The sequence below is a fragment of the Emydura macquarii genome, unplaced genomic scaffold (assembly GCF_026122565.2).
Source record: "Emydura macquarii macquarii isolate MOO-44397 ecotype Brisbane River unplaced genomic scaffold, CSIRO-AGI_Emac_v2 contig_3647, whole genome shotgun sequence".
NCBI lineage: Eukaryota > Metazoa > Chordata > Testudines > Chelidae > Emydura > Emydura macquarii.
In genome coordinates, this window is record NW_027133784.1 from 613,337 (window position 1) to 637,940 (window position 24,604).

The following is a 24,604-nucleotide window of genomic DNA, read 5'->3' on the forward strand; positions in this document are numbered from 1 at the left end:
ATATGACTAGGCACTGTTGCCTGCTTAAGAGCTCACAGAAAAGCCAGTTATATGGCAAAGGAAATCTTTTCATATACAAAATTGCTATGAATTTTAATTTAGTCCCCTGAGGTACTCTTTCTTCACTGTGTCAAAGAAGCTTCTGCTAGTTTGTTTTATGGAGAAAAGTTGGTCCTGCTTCTGAGGGACATACTGAAAGTTATAATAATATGCTAGTCCAGTCAAAGGCCATGTGACCTTGGTTTGATAAGCTAAAGCAGTCTGGAGCAGGTCTCTAACAACCCCCAAGAAAATGATCTCCATAAGAAGTTTCTCACCTTTAGGTACTGTGGTGCCTCAAAGGGGACCAATTCTGATAGGAACTCGAACAGAAAGAACAAAGCCTTCTTACTGCTACCATGGTAACCACTAGCATTCCCAAAGGAAACCTGAAAGGAGGGAAATGATAATATTGCCTTTCAGCCTTGAGAGAATTATTACCACTGCACCCTGCTAAACTCGGTGTAGAAATCCCATTTACTATATAAATCTATTATCTGACCAGGTAGTGTTTCTGCAAAAAGATATTGAGGAGGACATTATTTATAAAAATCCATCTTTTATCCAATTTCCAGAAAACCTGCCACAGTAAATAGCAAAGTTTGGTTTAATGCTGTCTCATGAAAACATTTATAGGTAGTTCATCTAAGGTAATGTACTGTGGGATTTGCAATTCAGCAGCCAACAACAAATGCACAGGTTTCTACACAGTGATAAATACAGCTTTAATAACTTTAAATAACTAAATACTTAAGCATAATAAACCTATCTATTGGTATCACACAAAATATAAAATTCCAGAGGGGTAGCCGTGTTAGTCTGTATACAGCAAAAACAATGAGAGTTCTGTAGCACCTTAAAGACTAACAAATTTCTGCGGGTATAAGCTTTCGTGGGCTGCAACCCACTTCCTCAGATGCATGCAGTGGAAACCACAGATAGAAGGTATGTATATATATACACATCCAAGGGTGAGAAACGTAACAATGAGGACTGACTCATTGAAGTGACTGACTGAAGTGAAGATCTTCTTGTACAGGTTTATATCAACACATTCTTTCTAACAGACTCCCTTGTGCACACACACACACTTCCTCTTCAGTTAATGAATGAGATTCCCAGCTAGTCCTTACTTTTCTTACCTTAAACCATTCAGCATAAGGCATGAACACAGCAGGACCCTCAAGGGCAGCCTGACGAGCAATCAAAAATGCAGTGATCATGTTTTCCATATCGTAATTCTCAAAGGCTTTTATCAGCAGACTGCTCAGTAGGTCTAGAAAAGGTGTAACAACAGACCAAAGTCACTGAATATCTGTGGTAAAAACTTGAAATGGAATCTTGGCAACTGTATTGGAATATTGCTACAATAAATGCAGACAATTATCTGTGATAAAAGAAGTCTGGGAAACACGGACAAGGGGAAGCACATAATACTACACAAGAGATTCAAGTTTGGGAGAAGCTTTGAGGCTTGGTCTTAACATCTTTTCATATATAATAAAAAGGCACTTTTGCTATTCAACAAATCCTTTAGACTCTACCAGGTTCCAAGCACTGTACAGACTACAGCAACTGAAAGCACAATAGGAAACTCAGACAAACGGAGTCTATATACTAGTATCACATTGCAAATGCACATGTGAAGGCAGAAGTCAGACTCTACAACAATTTACCAACCACATTAGCAATTAAGATGGCTATCACAAAACCAGTGCTAGTTGAATTTAAAATTTGAGAAATGGCAAAGTCATAGGATGTGGCACGTGCATCAAGGTGGAACTTGGAGTATTTGACTGGACAAGCAGAGCTCCCAAATTGTTCATTTCTTAAACACAGAAGTCTGAAACCATCTAAAAGCAGTGATTCTAAATTTAATATTATAATGGTCATTATGGTTGACTGTTTAACACCTGGAAAGCAAGAGACAGCAACACACATAGGTTTCCTACCAAGTTTCTCAATCCTCTGTACCTTTAACCAGCTGCTCTGCTTCAGACTGGCAGACTACCAATGTAGAAAAGCAGGACAGCACGTGCTGCCAATTCACCTCATGAGTCTCCAGAACATGCTGCAAATGACACATCAACTTCTCTGCACTGAATGCCACGAACAGCTGGAAGACAGTAACAGTGATTCACTTTAGCTAAGAATTCTAACCATCCGCTAGAGGGGAATCCACCCCAGTCTCTCCTCTCACAGGATACGCCTGACTTCATTAATAACACAATTCCCTTCTGCCTGATTTTGGGACAAAGCTACCTTTGCTTGTCCAACACACCAGCTTCCCAGAGCCCTAGGCTTTTTTGGCCCTATTCCTGCTAAAACAAACAATACTCCCATTTACCTCAATGGGAGCAAGCTCAAGCTCTTTAACAATCAAACAATCCAAGTGCCCTGCCATCCTTCCCCCCCACTTTTTTTTTGATTAATTACTGTTATTGTTACATTCTGGAAAAATAAGACCTTTTATTTTCATTCTCCCTCCCTTATCCACACCTAGTTGTGCAAAATTAATCAGAACAAACAAAATCTTATGACTACATTTTCTTTCCACCACACCATTGCCTATTGCTACTAGATGATCCAGATTTTGTGACTGAAATGCATTGCTCTTGAGAAGTCCCATATCAATATAGAATATGCTAGAATATGTTCTATGCAACCAGAAAATCAGAGCACACGAACTTGAGTAAATATATTCTTAAACCAATTTAATACATCAAGCCGTGAAAGTTTTCAGAAATTGAAGATGTGCAAAAATATTAACAATGTTCTCTTTGTAAATCTTGGGAAACAGACATACTTTGCGATACAAGGTAGTAAGTAATGGGCAGGTTCTTGCAAAGCTCCACTCTCTCTGCTTATGAATGGCATCAGATGCTGCATCCACAGGAAAGAAAACAAGTGTTACTTTTAGCAATGGTGAGATAAAGAATAAAACTGTGAAACCTCCCCAAAAGCTGAAATCCAGATATATTTCAGCCTGTGATTCACAACCTTTCCTCACACTTTAATCTCTGGAACATACAAATGCAGACTGCTCACACAAGGACAGTGGTTTCAGAGCAGCACCACTAACTCAAAACTAATCTGAGCTCATACATTTATAGGCCATATGGTGCTGCTTTGCTGGAAGGATTCCATATAGATGTGTATAGAAGGAACAAAGTTCAACTGAACCTGCAATTAGTACCATGTGTAAACTTCTCCCAACTAGAAGGCAAGTAGCTCCACACCACAGTTGAATGGTGCTATTTTCCACATGCTTTGCAGTCTAAATGTATTTCTTACTAGGCATCAAAGACCAGCAAGCAGCCTTCCTGCCCTAGCATTTGATGTAGCCAATAGAAAATAAACCACACAAATAAAAGTGACATCAAGCACCGGAGGTCTCCTGTGTTGTACACTTAGAACCCAAACCCTTCATCTCAACAGTATCACATTACAGCTGAGGAGCGATGCACTAGCTACAGCATGAAGAGCCAGTCTTTCCTTCCTTGATTCCTACCTTTCAGCAGAGGATTGTAGGTAAGAATCTCAGTCAGGGTGTGAATAAAAAACTGTTGCAAAGACTCTGGACAATCTGTGCTTTTGTACATTGTCACAGTGAATGTGTTCAGCCTACAAATGAAAACAATAAAAGAACTGTTCAGGAACAATGCATGGGAGCCATAATGTGCCATGAATGGAGTACAGTTCATGACTCTCTTTCCCCCCTAAGTTTGTTTTCACCAGTAAAATGCCAAAATGAAAGTAAATATTGACAGACTTTTTTAATACCACATACAAAAAGAAATTACTCTGCATTCTTCTCAAACTATCAACTTTATACAACACCACAGGATGGGACTGAAGACTGAAAGATGCATAGCAGGACTGACAAGGAAACAGATTAGACATGCTAACTGGGAACAGGATCAAAGTAGTACTAAGGGTGTCTGGAAGCAAGAAGTTCAGGAGGAGATCCAAACTGATGGCAGCTGTAGGGGACAGGTAGATGAGAACTAGGGTAGAAATAACTGTCGGAGAAGTCACAGAATGGGCTTCTGTGGGGATACCATACAATTCATGTGTGGTACCTCTATTGCCAAAATATACTTTATTACACTTACATTTATTTTCTACAGATATCATATATGGTGTTTGTATATGTATATTTGGTGAGCAAGGGGAATGCCAAAAATAATTAGCCTCACTTCTAAATTATTTATAAAAACAGGCTAAAATATGCTTACTTGATAAACTTTTATGACTATAGAAAACACACATGTAACAGTGGAAAAAACACTGACAATACTTATAGGAGATTTCTTACCAGCAATTCACAGCCTGTAATTTAGAGGAATCTTCCTGCTTTTCATTAGCAACAGCATCAAGTACCCCTGATCCCCCAAAATAAAAAATAAACACAAATAATCAGAGGGAGAGGAAGAGAAAGGAAGATGGAAAGAACAGTGTTATTAAATAACATGGAGGAACTAATTAGAACAAGCAACGTGTGCATCCTTTAAGGAGGTGACCCCATTAGGGAAATGGGCAGCAAGAACCATTCATCAGTACTCAGTTCTTATGAAAAGTCCTCAAAGTAACACAAAGGCTTAAAAACTATTAATACTAACCTTGAACCACTTTAAACGGCTCCCCAGCATGTACTAGTAATTAAACCATTTAAAGATGCACATAAATGAAAACTTAATTTCCAAATCAGGGCCCCAGATTCTGCAATTTGATGCACTAGTGTAGATCCTTGCATTTTTGCAGAGTCCCACTAAAGACAATAGGATTCTGCATGAAGGCAGGTAAGTTTTTTGCTAGCAGAATCATATATTCTTATTCTTTAGTGGATGACTAATTCCCCTCACCAGATTAAAGAGACAGCAGAATGCTGATTGTTAATTCACTAGTCAGTCCCAGCTCTGGGATTTTACCATGTTATATCTACTAAGTAACACTCAAGGTGAATACTAGGCCTACAGCTTTAATTATTGAAGACAATGAAGTGCACTGGCACTCACACCCAGTACTGTCTTGGCACATCAAGTTACAGTTCTCATCGACCACAGATTAAAAGCTTTTGCTCTGGTTTTCAAATTGGGGTCCAGAGACTATGTTTAAGATTTCCAAAGGGGTCTGCACCTCCATTAGAAATTTTCTAGGGTCTGCAAATGAAAAAAGATTGAAAACCACTGCTCTAGTGTATGTGGTAGAGGAATAGCTTTTCTGTTTCTTCCTCCATCACATTTTCAAAAGCCTCAAAATTACTGAAGGGAAATCAACAAAGCTTTAAAGATTGAGCTCTAAAGGAATAGCCCTTTGATTAGGACTGGAGTTCTCTCTTGTGAGCCACTTTTAAAAGGAAATGTAATGGGAGGCACACAAAGATGCCCCACACTTGTTCCTTATCTGCTATTTTCTTTATGTGTTCTCTCCCTTCCTAAAGAGGGATAAATTAAGATTAAATAGAGAAGAATAGGGAAGAGGGGAAAAACTTCTCCGATCTTCAGGCACAGGAGCTCACTATCACAGTGTACCTAATATAAAGCATAATGCTCCCACTGCTGCTCTCAGGCTGTCTGACACCCTCCTCTCCCACACAAACGTCTTTGTTAATCATTAAGTTATTTTATGTAAAATATCTAAGTCTGCTGTAAGGCAGATGATTAGTTACTGAAGTATAAAGAGTCCAGCGGTGTGACCCACAGATGTAAATTAAACAAGCTAAATGTAAGAATTTGTATTAAGTCCCTTATTATTTTCCCTTGCAAGTTCAAAGCTCCTAGTCAAAGAGAGCTAGTACTGTATAAAAGAACAAGAGGCTATCTGCAGTGGAAGAGGAAGCTCATCCTATAAGGAGGGAGAGGTTTCCGAGCTATCTGAAATGACTAGTGATGTACATGATGCACCACAAAGGAGGAAAAGCATTAATGGTAAACAGCACCTTAATGCCCTTGGAAATCTCCCAGGAAAGAATGGAGATGTGTCTCTAGCAAAGCACAATCCTAGTAAATTGCACAAAAAGCCCCAAATTATAAATAATTAATACTTACATGTCAACATTTTTTGCAGTACAGCATAACAGATCTGTTTAAAATTAACAAATAAGATCATTGACTGTTAACATACAACTATTTGTAGCATAAACACAATTTAATATATAGGACTGCCCAATTTAAAAAAAAAGTTTTTTTACACTACTTCACAGTATTTTAAACTCCACAATGGAAAGGAAGCGGAGCAATCAAGCAAAATCTGTTCATAGAAAAGAAAATGGTAACCCTGAAATGAGTGACTGTGACAATTCACCATCCGAAAAAACACCCTTACAAAGCATACTGATTTTGAAAAAAAGCCAGTTTCATGAATTACTTCAGGAAGGTCCATGATAAACTCTCCAAGAATCACCTCTGCATTGGTCTCCTCATTGTCTGATTGCTCATCTGACTTATTGTCCTGTCTATGTTAGACTGTAAGCAATTTGCAGCAGGGATTGTGACTTATTCTGGGTGCTATAAAGCACCATGTATATCAATGGTGGATTTTTATATATAAAAAGCCACATTTATAAATAGTACCATTTTGCCCTTACATGGGGGATTTTCTGGAATTCCACTTTTTTTCCCACATCGGCGGTTTGCTGAAATCCATTCTGAAGAAACACGCTGACAAAGTCTGCAAATCAAGAATGAACAACTATTTCAGCATTCTCTCTTACCTACAATGAAAGAACACATCCAGTCTCCCAAAAGAGCTAGTGCTTGCAAAATGTCATTTGTTATACAGCAGAGTTAGCCTACTGTTGGGCAACCTAGCTATCTCCTGAAGGGAGACATTTTTTCATGTACAGGAGGACTAGACGGATCACAGAGGTGCTCAGATACCTCAATGACAGGGGCCATATAAGAACTTAGAATCTAGATCAGGCAGTTTATTGACTCACATATTCCAATGTCATGCAATCAATACAATAGAATGCCAATATGTTGTTTGTTACACATCTTATACAAAATACTTTTTAAAAAGTGATTTATTCTTATCTATTCCTTAAGCAAGAGATTCAAATGCATGAAGAGCTAATTGACTCATCAGAGTTTTACACTTCAGGTGAGCCTCTAACAGAAGAGAAATCCCACTGTGTCTGAGGACTCTTGTGAGAAAGAATTAACCCACACCATCTCGGTGCAGACAAAAATCTCAGACAATGCTGAGTTTAAAAGAATGCATGTATATGAACAATAAAAATACAGAAATCTCAGTCAAATAACTGAGCTTGCCTGACGGTACCTGACCAAGTGCATGGATCAAAAGATCTGACTGTTACTCCTCAGTCAAACGATCAAGCTCTTAGTTTTTTCTCAACCAGAAGAGAGAAGCACGAAATTAGACAAAAAAGTGAGCAGAGGAGAAAACATAAAATGGAATCCAGGTTAGTATCCAAATGGATGTGGGGTACTATATGGAGGTGACATCATCAGCATGTAGGAAATGAGTTCTGGCAACACACATCAGCACCAGCACCCCTTGCTGGTCAAAGAACTGAACTTTCAGTCTACTAACACATAATATAACAGAACATAAAAAGTTTACTTTTAATGCTACATGCTAGAAATGATGAAAAACAAATGAATAGAGGGGACAGGACAGGATAGAAGGAAAAGGAACAGAAGATTTTAGCCAGTGCACGATGCTGAGCACCACAACTCTAATGATCTATCATGACCAGTACTGGAATGGAAATTCTCTTAATTATTAAAACAAAGTTATGAAGGAATAAAGAAACCTGGAACCATAATTTTCTCTTAACAGTTGAAGAATTCAATTTCTTAAACTCCCTTAGTGTAGAATGTAGCCCTCTTCATCAAAACAGACAACAAAAGAATACAAACTGAAGACTGTGTTTCCACACACCTAAAGTTCTGAGTTGAACGTTGTCTATTGTAAATTCTAAAGCATAAGTACTTTAGACCACACAGTGTTAAATGCCTAACTCAAAGTGTTACCCGAGAGTATGTGCCCAGAAAGCTCCAGATCCAGGGAAGAATCTACTGTCTGCTTACACAGCAGACAAAGACTGCTGCATAGCCACTCCACCACAGCAGGGGTGTCTGAATTGCTGAGAAGACACAACAAAAGCACATTTGGTTTGTTTCACTCTCTTTATTGTGATATTTGTTTTCCCTCCAACTAACATTCAGTCACATTCATGGAAAGGACAGATGCCTTCACAGCTGGCTCTGTGTCTGGTATTTATTTCTTAAAGTTGTGCCAACTGAAAGCTCTATTTCCTTTATAAAATATTTCAAAATGAATGTATCCCCAGAATGAGAACCAAGCTTGAAATCTCATGGTAAATTAGTTCTTTATTTCTACCACAAAAATATATCCAGAGAGAACTGTTAGAAAAAAGCTTTCTTAGCCTCAAAAGGAACTACCTAACATCCTGTAGATGATTTCTTCAGGTCACATGGTTGGTTTTTCAACCATGCAATGCATGCAATAATCCCACCCAATATGAGTAAAAGGAAAATAAAGCATTATCAATATGAGGGAAACCAAGAAATCTCTAACTTCCTCACATATCATAAGACAATCATCTTAAATACACAAGTAATGTTGATTTTCCTTATTAGAACACTGTGGGACACACTTGCAAAATTCTGTGCAGGGTTTCAACCACATGACTGCTAAAGGAACTGAAGATGTAAATTCTCAGGATGCCATGCTTCCTAAAATGGGACCCATCAGAAAGCACAATCATTCTAGTATATCTTAACTTCTAACTTTAGTCTATTACTAAGGTTTCTGTTCTAGATCAATTTATAGTGTAGAGGTAATTTTATTCTCTAGGGCAGTGGTTCTCAACCAGGGGTACATGTACCCCTGGGGGCACAAAGAGGTCTTCCAGAAGATACATCAACTCATCCAGATATTTGCTTAGTTTTAAAACAGGCTACATAAAAAGCACTAACTACAGTCAGCACAAACTAAAATTTCATGTGGACAATGATTTGTTTATACTGCTCTATATACTATACATTTCAGTGTAAGTACAATAATTATATTCCAATTGATTTATTTGATAATTAAATAGTAAAAATGAGAAAGTAAGCAATTTTTCAGTAATAGTGTGCTGTGACACTTTTTTGTATTTTTATGTCTGATTTTATAAGCAAGTGTTTTTAAGTGAGGTGAAACTTGGGAGTACGCAAGACAAATCAGACTCCTGAAAGGGGTACAGTACTCTGGAAAGGTTGAGAGCCACTGCTCTAGAGTATAACTCTGCCAAAGCTTGTTGTAATACTTTGCCTTGTAAAGATAGAAGCATGCAGCTTGCATAAAGCAAGATCCCAGTTCTAGAGCAATTTTACTGTGTAATGGCCAAATAAGAACTTCTGCAGCAAATTTTAGGCCAAAACACTAACTAATCCCAGATAAGGTTCTATAGGTTTTGACAGAATAAAGACATCTGCAAACATATAAAGCTCAGCTTACCTCTCCAGCAGCTCTCCCAAGCTAACAATGTTGCCTCTGTGCAGGTGCCACACAACTTCCAACACAGGAGGGTTCTAAGAGGAATAATACTACAATCAGCTGATAGTGGATAACATTTAACACTAACAAACTTTCCAGTGGCAAACATTAAAGAAAATTAAAACCTGTTTGTTAAATTAAGAGTATGAAAAATCTGAGCTCATCATTTCAACAGTAATATATGAAATACCAGTAAAAAAAAAGTTACAATAGACCTATTCTCTCCTAACCACTTTTGAAATGTTTATTAAAAATGATAAATCATTCAGGTCACTTTCTCTCACGGGAATAATCCTGATTACATGTCTTCTAAAGGAGCAATGAACACCTGAATGGATTGGTAATAACACAGTCTTTCAAATCTAGTCACTAGTTCAGATCCAGCACAGGATAACAACAGAAAGTTGTAACAATCTCCTTGCTGTTTACTGGCTTACATGAAATGAATGTGGTGCTCTCAAGTCTAATTACTGATAGTCAGACCACAGAAACAGCCATCCACAATTGGCACCCTTTTTAGCAGCCTCAGGAAAGGCTCAGTACTGAATGGAGCACAGAAGAAGAATATCGCCTGAAGTTCCTGCTGCTGAATGCAAGGTCAGCAGTCAACAAAACCTGCATTATCCATTACCTCATTTTGAATGAAGGTTCTGGCCTTGCTTGCATCATTGAAGCATGGTTTAATGCTCCCTCTGACCCTACCCTAACCTACCACAGCTAATCCCCATAGGATACTCTATCATATGTCACAAGCCAAGACGACTCGAGAATGCATCAGAAAAAGGAAAAGAGGAGGTAGTGCAGCCACCCTCTTCCGCTTCAGCCTCAGATGCAGATTACATTCCATCCCAAAAACATATGAGTGGATCCATATGATCTGGGAGGCAAACCAAGGTGAACAAGAGAACCTAGGATTCCTAGTGGCATACAGACCTCCAGATGGAAGTTCTTCCTGGAGCAACTTACAGAGCTGCTGCCCAGTCTGGTACTGGAATGCCCCATATTCCTTGTCCTCAACTTTCACATAGGCAATCTTAATGATACAGTAATACTTGGTCTCATGTCCCATGTGAAAATTGTGGGATCCTCCCAGGAAGTCTCCGGACCTATACATGTAGTTGAACATATGCTGGATCCTATCTTCAGTTTAGCACTGGATACTGGAGAAGTCACTGACATATCACTCTCCTGATCTGATCACCACCTCATTCAGACAAAGATTTGAACTTTCCCTATTTTGCTTCAGTCTTCACTAAAAAGGCTAATTGTGACCAGTTGTTCAACACAATTAATATTAACAACAAGGGGAAAGGAATGCAAGCAAAATAAGGAGAGAACAGGTTAAACAATATTTAGATAAATTATATGTATTCAAGTCAGCACGGCCTGACAAAATGCACCCTCAGGTACTTAAGGAACCAGCGGAAGCGATTATCTTTGTGAATTCATGGAGCACAAGTGAGATCCCAGAGGACTGAAAAAAGGCAAATCTAGTACCTATCTCTAAAAAGGGGGAACAAAGACAACCCAGGTAATTATAAATCAGTCAATCTAACTTCTGAAATAACCTTCCAGAGGAGATGAGGTGAATCCAGGATCTGACCATCTTTAGAAAGCATGGCAAGGCCTTCCTTTTGAACACTAATAATTCAAACACCCCTTTTATTTCCAAACTTCTACCAACTTCCCTCCTCCCCCCCACAAACCTACCACAAGCAGGGTTTTGATCCCAAACAGGGGAAGTGCCATGAAGACCACAGCAGACTTCACAATTGCTTCTGATACTACATGGAAGGCATTCAGATAATGAGTTATGATATAAAACCCAAAGATAGACAGACATTAAGAGTAAATTACCCTTCCCTACAGGGAAGGATGGAAACTTACAAAGCTACTGCCTGTGTTGTACATTTTTTGTGGAAAAATAGATTTCAGTCTCCAGTGCTGTCAATCTAGCTTTTTTCACAAATGCTAGCATTCACATAAAAAGCAGAGTGACAGGTAATATCTTACATTCATTACCAACCTTTGATGCCAAAAGCCAGTCAGCCAACGCTAAATGCTACTGCTCCCTTTTCCCATGGCAAGAGTTGAAAGCAGAAGCCAGACAGGTGGCTTTAAAAAAATGGAAACTATATAACACACTAGCTATACTGCAAATAGCTATTAAATAATCAATAGCATATGTAAAGGCACATTTACTGTTCCAGATGTCAGCATGATTCAGAGGCACTATGAAGCAAAAGGAAAGCAAATTGCTTTCAAACACCCAGGAAGTCCCAGTATTAAGAATATAATATGCATGCCCAAGAATTTTCCATTCTTTTATTTAAACTTTTTCAGGATGCCTACCAGTATTTGTCCTCTCCCTCCAGAAGTGCTGATAGCACTATTTAAAAATACTGCCCTACTTTGTAATGAAACCATCTCCTGTTCACCTGTTGCAGTCCCTATCAAACAGCCATTAATATTTGGGGGAAGGGTAAACTTATTGGCTTAATTCCCCAGTATATATGGCCCTTTTGGCTTAATTCACACAGCTTTAATAGATTTTAGTTTTTAAATATTTTGAATGGAAAAACAATATTTCATCACATAAAGACAGAATTATGCTTTTAAACTACCAAAAATGCCATAGTGATTCTCAGGAGGAATTAAAGATGGCCACCATCCACCAACAAGTAGGATCAATACACTCCTGATCATGCTGCTATAGGCTATTAACAGTACTGGAAGGAGGAAATCAGATTACTAAAATAGACTGCAGACATCTAGAGTTGCCCCTTGCATTCAGGGGATACATAACAAGAGAGTTTAATAAGCACTAAATGTTCTGTCCTTACAGTCTGCAGGACCAACATTTGTCTTCAAAAGATCTTACCTGCATTTTCCACATTTCTTGACAGAAGAGCAAGCGACAGAAGGCATTGTGCACCAACAAATCCTTGACAGTTTGAAGCAAACCGGACAATTTTTTCTGGAATTGCCCCCAGAAATAAAATGGAAAAAAGTCCCCTCAGTAAATATTACATGTTGTTATACAAACATTTTCCTGTTTTCCCTGATTTGTTTAGTTTTAAGTGACTGAATGGCTCAAGGGATTGATTGATGACGAGACACTGAACCTTTCACCTTTGGGTTATGAGTTCAAATGCAGCCCACATCAATAGTGACTGAAATCACTGTCATAGGACAAGTGTTCAACTATTTTTGTGGACCCAATGATGACAGCACAGTGATGTGAATTCATGAATTCAAGCATCAGAAGTAAGAGTCACCCTTATACCCCCAGGACCTGATGGCTGCTCAGTGGCTTAGGGGAACTGAGTTGATAGCCTCAGTACAGTTGCTGGTGTCCATACACAAAAACCAACACAATAATTAGCTAAAACTGCAAGCAGGGATGCTAAAACTTAAACAATGGACACAGCAAAATGAAACTCTTGGAAGGGCTGAGGCATACTAAAGAAGAGTCATATACAGGAAGCTTGCACTGCCACTACTCACACCGCACTCTTTCTATGGAAAAACAGAGGACATCATTCCAGGGCTGTCAGTTCAGTAGCTTTCATGTTTAGGAAAAGAACACTACATTTCTACGAATGTTACAACATACAGATACGAACCACCACCTATCTAGTTCCATTGCTGGTTCTGGACTTTTTTTTAAAATCTTTTGAGGACTACAGATAAATTTATGGGGGGCAGACAGGGTGGGCTTAAAGAAAGTGCAAAAACAAAAATAACCATTAATACCCTTTCCCTTCTAATGTTCATCTTTGTAGGCATAAAAGCAAATTTTCCCCTTACTCTCTGCTCCAAGTTCAACAGTGCAGCTTGGCTGGACTCCATGGAAGCCTTGCAGATCTGGTCAATGTTGGTAGCAGTAGTTTTGGCTGACAAGATTCCCATTGGTACACCCAGCTTCGAGGCCTGCTCCTGCAGAATGGAGACTAGAAGACAAAGCAAAGTTAACTGTGAAATAAGATTGTGGGCTGAGGACTAGACTTGGAACCAACAACTCCTGAGTTTTAAGCCTGGCTAACAGTCTCTCCATCAGTGGCTTTGCGTAAATCATTTGATCTCCCTCCCTGCCTCATTTTCCACCCATCCACAAAATGGATGGAACAACTCCTACCTGAAAGGGGCATTGTGATGATCTCGTTTGTAAAGTGCTTGCTGACTAACAATATTAGAGCTATCGTTTGTCTCAGAGTGACAAAATCTGAAAATAACCAAGATATTCAGAGGCCAGGGGACTTTAGCAGTCAGTTATAGACTCTTAAGAAGAGCTACTGTCATAATTACAGGGCGACTCACACTCTAGATCTGTTTTTGTCCCTCAAGTGGATCCCTCAGCTGACAGGCCTTACTTTCTTTATCTTCCTAAAGGACAGAACCATATGATACAACCACTTTGGGACTGGATCTCTGGGTGGCTCCTTAAATCACATTTTCAGAGGTGGTCACTAGTTGTGTTTCTCATTTCCTGGGTGCCCACTTTGAGATCTGGGATCTGATATTCAAAAGTGCTGAGCACTCTCAATTGCAAATGAAGGCAATGGGAGCTGTGCTTGAATATAAAAGTGTAACATAATGCTGAGTACTCTGAAAAATAATTTTGTATGTGTCTCAAATTTGGGCACCCAAAATTAATTGATACTTTTGATTTTAATCTCTCTGTGCCTCAGCTCCCCATCTATAAAATGGGATAATACTTATCTCACAGTGGTATTGTGAAAAATAATTAGTTTTTGTTTGTGAAGCACTCAGAAATTATAGTGATAAGTGCCAGAGAAAAAGCCCATGAGGACATTAATGCTATCTTCACAGCATGATTTGAATAGTATGCAGTAAATAAGGCCTACAACCATACATTGAACAATGAGGGTAAAACAAAATATTGAATAGCTGCTAATTAATTCAGCACCATCCATCCTGTGCACTGAATAAGGCAGGTGTCTGTGGAAAAAAAGAATGTGTAATAGATATGGCAATTTCCTGCATTATCTTTGGGAGAACTTCTTGAATTAAATTTAAGTATCTTTCAGATCCAGTGTACTAAATGAATTGTTTATGTATTGTGGGACAGGATTGTGTAACCTCACAAAGGGGGAGATGTGGCAGATGTGAGCCCTGGGAATTCAAAGGATTATACTGAACAATGTGTCAGACAAGAATGGACTCCTGGAACAAGAAGTGTTAAGTGATTTTCCTGGGGAATATTTAGGAGGAGGTGAATGTAAATTCCCCGACTCTGATTATGCAAACACCCAGCCTTTTGAAGCGGTGCTTTGAGGAGCGGGCACCTTCAGTGGACCAAGAAGGAGGAACACAGGTGCAGTTGCCCTTGAACTGTGACAGTGATCATGTAATTAAAAATCATATCATAATGTATACACACAAGGGGGGCAAATTAATTTTGACATTTCCTAACCTACAATGTAGGGGATTTTTTGGTGTAATTTTAACCAAAAGTTGTAGTGCCTTAGAAAAGGTAATTGGCCAGCCTACTTTCAGAAGTCCCAAGCAATATGACTCTCCCCATTTTCTCTGGGAGACTAATGAATCTGCAACAGAACCTGACACTTTAAGTTACTAAGAAGATACAATTTTAGTAGGCAGATTGTTAAAGTCATTTTGCCAAGGTGCCAAAATAGGCTATTATTTTATAATTAGGGGCAGAGATAGGCCAAGTGAAGATTATTTTATGTCTTTAAATGCTCTCTCTCTCTCCCTCTCTCACAATACTTACTATGTACCTTACTATATACCTTACTTACAATACTATGTACCTTACTATAAGAGTGGACTGAAGATGCTCTGAGGGAAGTGGCTGACTGCAGCTGTGTACTTATGCATACCAAACAAAGTACTCCCATAAATACCTAGGGAGTTACTCCTGGGGGTCTCACATCTTATTGCTTTTGCCCACCAAATTCATTGCACACACTAGGAGTTCCTTGCATCCCTCCATTCTCCCTCACAAGCTCCCTCCCATGCAGACCCCCTGTATTCCCCTCCAACCTCTCCCATGTCAGGGGTTGTGTCCCCTCATTCCTCCTTCTCCTCTATACCAGGGCCTCTGTCTGCTCCCTCCCCTCCATTCCCCTCTTCGCCATGCCAAGGACTCTGTGTGCACCTCCATTCTCCTTCCCCACCCTCAGGGTGTCAACATTTTAAAAGTGAATTGTCAGAACTAAAACAAGGAGCATTTGGAAGAATGTGGTAATGGTCGCCATCAACTAGTTAGTTCCTTGATCTAAGGATAATTACAGAGCTGGTTGGAGCTGCTAGCTCTGCTACCCAGATGCCAGGGGCTCTGTGTATCCCTCACTTGTTTCCCCTTCTGGTTTTCCCATTTTCACCAAAATCAACAGGGTTCTACCCTTGATGCCCTGAGCATTCCCTGAAATTTTGGAACTGACCAGACATAGTGTTCAAAAGTTATCCCATAAGACCTCACAAACTCGGCCAGCAACAGGAAACATGGCTTGCTGCTCTCCTCATTCTACCCAAAAGAGAACCACTGTGCTCAACACATACTTGCAACTGTATATCTATTTCAGAGGAGAACACACTAGCAGACTGATAGATAGAACAAGAAATTAAAGGCATTTGACACGTAGAAATTCAGTGGGTCAGGAAAACAATTTCCTTCTCTCTCATGCTCACCCACAAATGATTCTGAAAAAGCATTTTGAGACTCTGGACCACTCTGTTCAGTTGATTTACTGGAACTTTCCACCTAGAAACAAAATAAAATCTTTTAAATGTCTGTTTGTACATGTATATAAACATATTGCCTTTATATGGCACTTCCCAGCTGCAACATTCTAGGAACGTAAAGCAACTGAAATAGAACTTATGTTAAATAATACCTCCCAGCCCTTATATAGCACTTTTCATCTGTAGGTGTCAAAGCACTTTACAGAGGAAGGAAGTATCATTATCCCCATTTTACAGATGGTGAAACTGAGGCAGGAAAGTATCTTGCCCAAGGTCACCCAACAGGTCCATGGCACAGCCAGGAATAGAACCCAAGTCTCCTGAATCCCAGTCCAGTGCTCCTTCCACTATGCCTTATATATTTTGTAAAACGTTACAAAAAACATTAGGAACTAGAAAAAGTCAGAGTTTACTTTTAAAGGGTGATTATTCTGTAGTACTCCTGAGAAAGAAAAGATCCCAGACAAAAAAGACTAGTAAGCACCTGCTCTGTCTATAAAAGTCCCCAAAAGCAAGATAATGCACAAGGTGTCCATGTATCTATCTCACGTCTATAAAGCCAGTAACATTATGGAATAATAGGTGGCTCTTAAGAGAAAGCTGATGATCTCCAGTAACTTTTGAATCTGTTCACAATAGATCAGGGGTTTTCAAAGTGGGGGGCATACCCCTTTGGGGGCAGAGGGAAAGTGATGAGGTTTTCAGTGAGGGCACAAGGATCTCAAGGGCCATGCTAAGAGGCCAGGCTCAGGATGGAGCTCTAGAAAGGCTCTCTCTACTGTGGCACAAGGCTCCTTACCCATCTTCACCCCTCACTCCCACAGCTGCAGCAGCCACCAACAGGCAGTTACCCTCCTCTGCTGGATAGGCCAGCAGGGACTCTGTAAGCAGGAAGCCAAAGGCTGCACCTCGAGTACTGACCCCCTACTGGACAGAGCCTCTTCCTGACCCTAGCCCTTCAGCGCAGCCCCAGGGCAGAGCCCATCTGCTTCCGCTCCCAAACAGAGCCAGTGCAAGAGAAGTGGACAGGGACATGATGAAGGGCCAGGATCAGAAAGGGGCTGTGTGAGCACAGGGCTAGTACTTATGGGGTGCAGCCTTTAGCTCCCCTGCTGACCCCAGCACTTCCACACAGCCCTGTTTGCTTAGCCTGAGCAGGATGGGAGCCAGAGAGGCAGGAAGCTAGATTCCAGCGGTTGAGACTGCCCAACCACTGCAGAGTCTTCTTCAACTGCCACCTGGGGAGTACCCCTCCCTCCCTGTACTCCCCATGAGTACAGGATACCAAGCACCCGTTCCCTCCATCAAGTTTCTTAGAAAGTGGTGGGCATACAGAGGACATGAATCTCTAAAGGAGGAGCTCAGCAAAGAAGTTTGGGAACCTCTGCAACAGATGAAGCCAGTTCTGATCCCAACAAAGAGGATGGTAATTTACCACCATATCTGAAATTTGAATTAGCTCTATATAACCTTAAGCACATTATAATGAAGTAAGAATTAATGTAAATCTCATTTCTAAAAGGAAAACCACTTGTCTTTTTCCTTTACACCTATTTCCCACATTTTCACTTACTGAAAATATTCTGCTTGTAAGATGTCTACCTTAAACCTATATTAGACTTTGTGACACGCTGTACCCCATAGACACCCTTATGGTGTGATTTGTATATCATTCATGTTCACCCTGACAGTGTAACTGTGTATTGTCTGATGCAAAGTATGCCATGTAAGGTGTTTCTAGAATGCTCATGACATACTGAACATTATTGTTCTGGTAGTATGTTTCCTGCAATGTCATACATATGTACAAATATGAAACTCTGCTGTGTCATATCCCCAAATGCGTCTCTCCCATGGCTTGAATAAGAACACAAAGCTGTGTTTCCATGTCCAGCAGAGGCATGCATACAGGAACACTGGACTGGCCTAAGCACCTGTGAGCACTTTGGCTCAAATGGAAGAAATCATGCCCATTGCCAGACAGGGCAGATCACTTGACCCAGAGAGTGTTGGGGAAACTTGTTAAAAGCTGAGGCCTCTTTGTCTCAGGCTCTTCCCTGGAATCCATCTTCTAAGCTACACCAAAGACTGAGAATCTACCCACAGGGGATGGGAGGCCTGCTTGCAAGAGGCACCACAACCCGCCTGTGTGGTAAACTGAATACAGATTGACATATTAATCTTAGGTTAAGATGTGAGTTATCTTGTAGTTAATTGTGATTAACTCCTTGGCTTATTAATATTCTGACTTAGGTTCACTTAAAATCTTGCTGTATTGTAGTCAATAAACTTAGTTTGTCTTATCTAAAACAGTGCATGTGGATTGAGTGCGTGCAGAGACCTCACTTAGAGTGACAGAGCTGGTGCGTATCAATTTCTTTGATAAACTGATGGACAAATATAAATGAGTTGGCAGGGTGCAGTGTGCAGCACTGACCCTTGCAAGATGGCAGTTCCCAGGGTTGCATCTGGGACTGGGTGTTTGCTGGGGTCTATCCCATGACTGGCTGGCCAGAAGCACTCCTTCACTAGGTCAGGGACCGATTACATGCAGGCGGCTGGGCATGTGCCAACCCAGGAGTCACATGTATGGAGACCAAACTTCAGCAGGGTTCCACAGAAACCCAGGATATGACTGGTAAGTTTAAAACTGCTAGCTTCCTTACCTCCAGCAAGAGGTCATTCAAGTTCTGATGGCAACTCAGAAGGTGAACAGCTGCTTCCTGGAGTTCCTGTCCACTTTCAAATGTGCATTTCTGTTTCTTGATTCTTCCTCCTAAGAAATTTTTTTTAAATTAAATTCGAGGTTTACTTAATGGCTCCTTTTCTACTGTTTTGCTTCTAGAACCCGTGAATTTTGTGTTCATGAAAAGGAAGGCTTGACACTGGCAAGAGCCGGATGTAGCACAGGCTAATGCCACACAAGTTCCTCCTTGTACAGCTCTGCCACTGCCTGCCTTGTGATCCACCAGGCTTCTCCTTATTCCAGACCAGAGCCCTCTAAACAGAAACTGCCCATTGGGCCAAAAACAGACAGACAAACAAGGAATATCATTTTTTTTTTTTTTTAATAAAGGCAGATAGGTCAAAAGGCATCTTTGCAGCATGTGGAACAAACTATAGCAAGACGGACTGACAGCTTTAGGGTTAGGGTCATGGTTCTCAACCTGTGGCCAATGTGATGAGGTAGTCTTAGATGCCACCCATATAGCACATTGCGAATGATAAACAAGTCGAGAACCACTGCGTTAGGATTACTTTGAACTGGATCCCAAAATGGATCAGGAACCTATAAAGATGTTGGAAAAGGGGGGCATGGCGTGGTTACACTGCTTGGTGCATATGAAGAAGGGTGGCCGCAGAATCCTGCACGCTGGGGAGCTGAGGCTGGCAAAGGCCACAGAAGGTGAAGAGTGATAGAGAGTTCAGTAAAGATGGAGCGAGGGAAGTGACCAACGTGTACATCTGCGAGGCAAGAGAGTCAGCCTCACAAACATGGAAGACACAGCGGGAGGACCAACTTTTGGTTCCCAATCTTGTAAAGCCGCTAGAATGACCCCGTTACTACTGCAGCAAATCTTAACCCGGGGCAAGAGCGGGAAGGAAAGCAGCAGTTTGCTCCCTGGGGAGCTGTCCACAACTGGAGTTAGGTATAATGTGCCGCTCTGCCCTCTTTGAGCGGCCTAGCCCCTGCAGCAGTAGCTCGGCGGGAGCCTTCCTGAATGCCATGCCATGCCCTGTCCTGTCCTGTCCCCGGACGGGCACCTACTCTCCGGGGAACGCAAACCGAGAGGGGCAGCCCAGCCTGCTGCCAGGCGGGAAGCTGCAGCAGAGCGTAGGACAGCGCGCGGGGGAGGGGCACCCCGGGCCCCGCCACACACACACACGGGGCTGGCAGGGACGGGCGGGCCGCGTCCTCCCTCCCGCCGGGGGCTGAGGAGCGCGCGGGCGAGTCCCCGCCACGGCGGGGGGCGGGGTCGGTCACACCTAGAGGTCCGGTCCGGTCCGGACACCCGGCGGCGAGCGGAGCGACTCGAGCAGAAGTCGGACACACATAGAGCGGCCCAAGGACCAATCCCCCGCCTCGGCCCGACCCCCTAGGAGAAGAGCCGCCAGGCAGACGCTGCCGCGGCCGGCCCCTCTGTCCCGCGGGGCCTGCAGGCACAGCCCGCGCCGGGAGGGGAGGGGATGGGGCGCGCAGCGGGCCCCGGGGTGCGGACGGGCCGGCGAGGAGCCCCCGGCTGGCGCCTACCCAGCAGCTCAGAGAGAGCCCGGCTCCCCCTCCGCCCGCCTGAGCCGGCGGCCATCCCCGCTAGGCCGAGCGCGGTGCCGGCCGTTAACCGCCTTTTCCTCACACAGTCCAACGACTCGGAGGCGGCGCGCGCGCGGCGGCGGCAGCTGCTGTGCTCCAGGCACACGACACAGCCGCCCTGCGCTCCTATTGGCTACGGCTCCCCGCCAGCCATTGGCGAAAAGCCTCCTTTTGACCCCGCCTACTGACGGTTCGCGTCCGCCATCTTGGTTGTGGCAGCAAGTAACAAGGCGTCCGCCATCTTGGTTGTGGCAGCAGCTCAGGTATCCCCGACTCCTCTCTCTAAGCCAGCAGGTTGTTCCTCCTGCGTTGTGGCAGGGCTGGAGTTTAGGAAGCAGGCCTACTGGCCTCTGCGCTGCTTGGTTAAACAATAAGACACGGGTGTGAGGAGTTAGCAACTGTCTGAAGGCTTGGGCTGTAAAACTGAGAGGGAGCGGGAGCATTCCTGCTGGCTGTAGCTAGGATAAATGGATTATTACCTGTGGAGTATCCAGGAATATTTCCTAGCCCTGGGCTTTGTTGGCCTGGTCAATGCTGGGATAACTACCTAAGGCACATCTGAATCAGTCCCGAACGTAGCATAGCTGCAAATGCTGCCAGAGCCAAGGCAGGGTCAGGTTAGCAGAATGGCTAAAAGCATCCTGTTTAATTAACACGGTCCGGGAAAGTGCTGGAAGCCGTGGACCTTTCCTCTGTTCTCAAGCTCCCCTGGTGGGCTCCTCAGTGGGAATTCTTTGGGAGCGCAGACAGCCTCTAGGAACACCCTTTAGAGAAAAGAACATCCGACTGGCCAAAGGGGAGCAGCAGAATTATTAATGCTGGACAGCTGGGGGATGCAGCCTTCAGGCACATGAGGCAGAGGAAATCCTGCACTTGTGCTGGGGTTACTCCGCAATTTCTTCCATCCAAAAAGTTTAGGCTTAAGTTCAAGTCAACAGGATAGCTGCAATTGGGAGTTTTGTTTGAGTTTTTTTTCATTTACTTTATAAAAGTACTACAGGCAGAGATTCGTTTTATTTTCCCAGATTGAATCTATGGGTTGGAAGCCAATAAGACAACTCAGATAATCAGGCCATCAGAATGTATTTTATTGTATCTGGCCTGAAACAGGAACTGCAGAGATCATAGTTTCATTGTAACTGTCTTACTGAATCACAATAGAGATTGTGTGGTGTAGCCATGTAGGTCTCAGGAAGAGAGACAAGGTGGATGAGGTAATATCTTTTAGTGGACCAACTTCTGTCGGGGAAAGAGACAAGCTAAATAGAGCTTGCCCTGACACCTGCTTCAACCCTGCTATGTTCTGGAGCCTGCATCTTCTTGAAATAAAATTTTATATTCCAGGACTCAAGCACTACAGTTCTCTAGCCAGGAAGTGATAAGGTTGCTACTGCCCAGTGCTTTGGTTTTCTGGGAACAGAAAGCTTATCGAGGTTTCATTTCAGGGGCCAGGAGAAATCCCATTTTAAAGTGTGGTTTGTTTGTTTGTGTAAATGTCTGTTAGTAATACAATCCCAGAGAGAGACATAAAGCATGAGGTGTAATAATTCATTCTGAGCAGCACAAGTGCAGTATGTACCAAATCAATTAACAACTGTGGGATATTTACCATGAAGTAACAACCTTGTTTCTTTTTACAGAAACAGAGGGATTGAGAAAATGGCCTGTTAGAATTGGTTGCGAGGCATTCTTCTTCTTCCCCTAGCATTTAACTCAGCCATCCTTAAGAATGCTGTGTGCAGAAGATAACCTTTTACAATGCTTGAAGACAAGGCTCATGGTTTAATATCTGAAATGTAAGTAAACTTCTTAGAGAGTCTTCCTCTACCTTTTCTGCACCACCATGTATGCTGTTGGTGCTTGATAAATTATAACACTGTTCAGTTACTCTGTTGTCTATGAGGCTGGTTGGGAAGAGCTAGATTATAATGCCCAGCTGTTTGAGGAATGCCTGTGTAAATGTTCATCATCCTTATGAGTGCCATACTGGTCCATTTAAACTCTGAAACTGGTTAGCTGGGGATTGAGTGGTTTAAAAGAATAACCTCCCTGAGACTGTGGTGAGGTTCAGTCTGGAGCTGAAAGTGAAATAAGTTTGTTTGTTAGACTCGGGTCACTGATGAAGGCCTCAAGTTTGTGGCATTCCGTGTTTCCCTGTAACACGGTATATAAGGGTAGATCGTGTACTTCAGCAAGAGCATTTGAGAGTTCAGGACTGGGAGCTGGCACAGTGAGGCAGAGGAATAGTTGACTAGCTTCTCAACTCAGGAAGCATAAGTTCAAAAGTGAAATTGAGTTTAGCCTCAGTCTTGTGTACACAATCACAAAACACCTTGATCCGAGGCAACTGGGATTTTCTACTCAGAAGTGGCTCAAGACTGGCACGGCAGGGGGTGCTGCAGGCCAGGGCTGAAGTGTCTGAGCAGAGCTGTGTGGGTAGCCAGGACTGGCATAGTAAGGAGAGCTGCCGGTCTGGTTTGAGGTGTATTGGCAGAGCTATATTGATTAAGCTTTTATATAACACTCAGGATGATCCTGTCAGCCCACCTAATTTCACGTGCCCTTAAATGAGGCAATTTCAAAGATGGGCAGGACTGAGTGGGAATTTAAAGCAGGAAATAGTTGATGATCTTACTAATTCTGCCATTCTTGTTTCCTGAACATTAGATCTGACGTGTGCAATAAATATGTCTTTGGGGAGGAGGAAATTAAGGGCCTGATCTTACAATGAGGTGTGCATGGGCAAATGCCTGTGTCTGCATAGACCCCTGTTGACTTAATTGGGCTGCACACAAGACACGTAGGTCTACCTGCATGTAATTCTCTGTAAAATTGTGACCGAAGGTGGCTAGTTAAAGTCATTATAGAGTCAGATTTGGGTTTTTATTTTAATTCCAACACTCCATCACCAAGAAATATGTTTAAAACAGTTTTTGATGGGACACAGAAGAACACAGTGGATTTTGCTGATTTAGCAACTGTAGCAAACAAACCAGCACTGTTCTCAGTGCTATGAAGGTACCATAAGATCTGATGATGTTGCACACAGATAAGCAAATAAAAAATTGTGCTAGAAACAGAACAAAATGCTGTGTTTGCTCTGTGGTCTTCAGAGAGAAATATTTCATCTTCACATTCTAAAAGTGTTTTATAAGTAATGAAGAGGGGTTTTTAAGTAAACCGGGGAAAGAGTAATCTCTGAGAGAGCCCTGGGTTTGCATTGGGTAGCAAACTGGATCTCAGTTTGCCATATGATATGGCAGCAAACAAGGCTGATACAATTTTGGACTACCTCTGTGAAGATGTTACAACATGAAGCAATCAGTTTATAATCTCTCTCTTTATGACTGTGATGAGATGGCAAGTGGAATAGTGAGTCATATTCTGGGGTCACTAAAGAAAAATGTACAAAAAACTGGAGGGAGATTAGCGAGAACAACAGAAATGATTAAGGGACTTGGAGGATTACTTTGTGAGGACAGAATCAAATATCTACATTTGCACAGATTGGCTAAGTGACAATAGGTAAGGTAGGAAATAACTGCTTTACAACCATCTGAAAGTTGTAAATGTGAAGAGAGGGAAGGAATTCTTCAGCATGGTACAAAGGGATAAAGCAAGGCATATGGGATGAAAGTAAGGGGAGGATAATTCAGGCTGATAACAGGGAAAATCATCTTGTCTGAGCTACATCCTCCCTCCTGCAAAGCCTGAGTAGCTGAGTTTGACGCAGGGTCACTCCATAGAAGTTCGGGAGAAAAGGAACCACCTCCAGGTCACAGTTCTCTTCTGCTCTTTGGTCCCAGTTCTGCTGGGGCAATTGCTAATCGCTCTGTGTAGCTCTAACTCATCCCTTGAATCCTGCTGCATGGAGACAAGCATGGAACCCGCACAGTGGTTGCAGTCCCCAAATTCTGTCCCCACCCGCAGGCTGCAGAATTGCACGGATTCTGCAGCATCTGGGACCCACGGTGGCTACGGGGGAGGGGATGG

The 24,604-nt window shown here is 42.1% G+C and overlaps 1 protein-coding gene across 1 annotated transcript in view; it reads right to left on the reverse strand.

The window, feature by feature from the left end:
• The window catches only part of FANCA (FA complementation group A), a 52,783-nt gene extending 32,102 nt beyond the window's left edge, over positions 1–20,681 (reverse strand). Inside the window, exons 1-15 of the mRNA XM_067536747.1 lie at positions 20,552–20,681; positions 18,966–19,075; positions 16,246–16,318; positions 13,381–13,523; positions 12,452–12,547; positions 9,532–9,605; positions 8,040–8,152; positions 6,629–6,711; positions 6,090–6,123; positions 4,358–4,424; positions 3,551–3,663; positions 2,846–2,922; positions 2,014–2,155; positions 1,182–1,315; positions 318–428 (exon numbers count right to left, since the gene is read on the reverse strand). Of these exons, the coding sequence (XP_067392848.1) occupies positions 318–428; positions 1,182–1,315; positions 2,014–2,155; positions 2,846–2,922; positions 3,551–3,663; positions 4,358–4,424; positions 6,090–6,123; positions 6,629–6,711; positions 8,040–8,152; positions 9,532–9,605; positions 12,452–12,547; positions 13,381–13,523; positions 16,246–16,318; positions 18,966–19,075; positions 20,552–20,606 (1,425 nt within the window). The 5' untranslated portion in view covers positions 20,607–20,681. The remainder of the gene's footprint in view (positions 1–317; positions 429–1,181; positions 1,316–2,013; positions 2,156–2,845; positions 2,923–3,550; positions 3,664–4,357; positions 4,425–6,089; positions 6,124–6,628; positions 6,712–8,039; positions 8,153–9,531; positions 9,606–12,451; positions 12,548–13,380; positions 13,524–16,245; positions 16,319–18,965; positions 19,076–20,551) is intronic.
• Between the last annotated feature and the right edge of the window lie 3,923 nt (positions 20,682–24,604).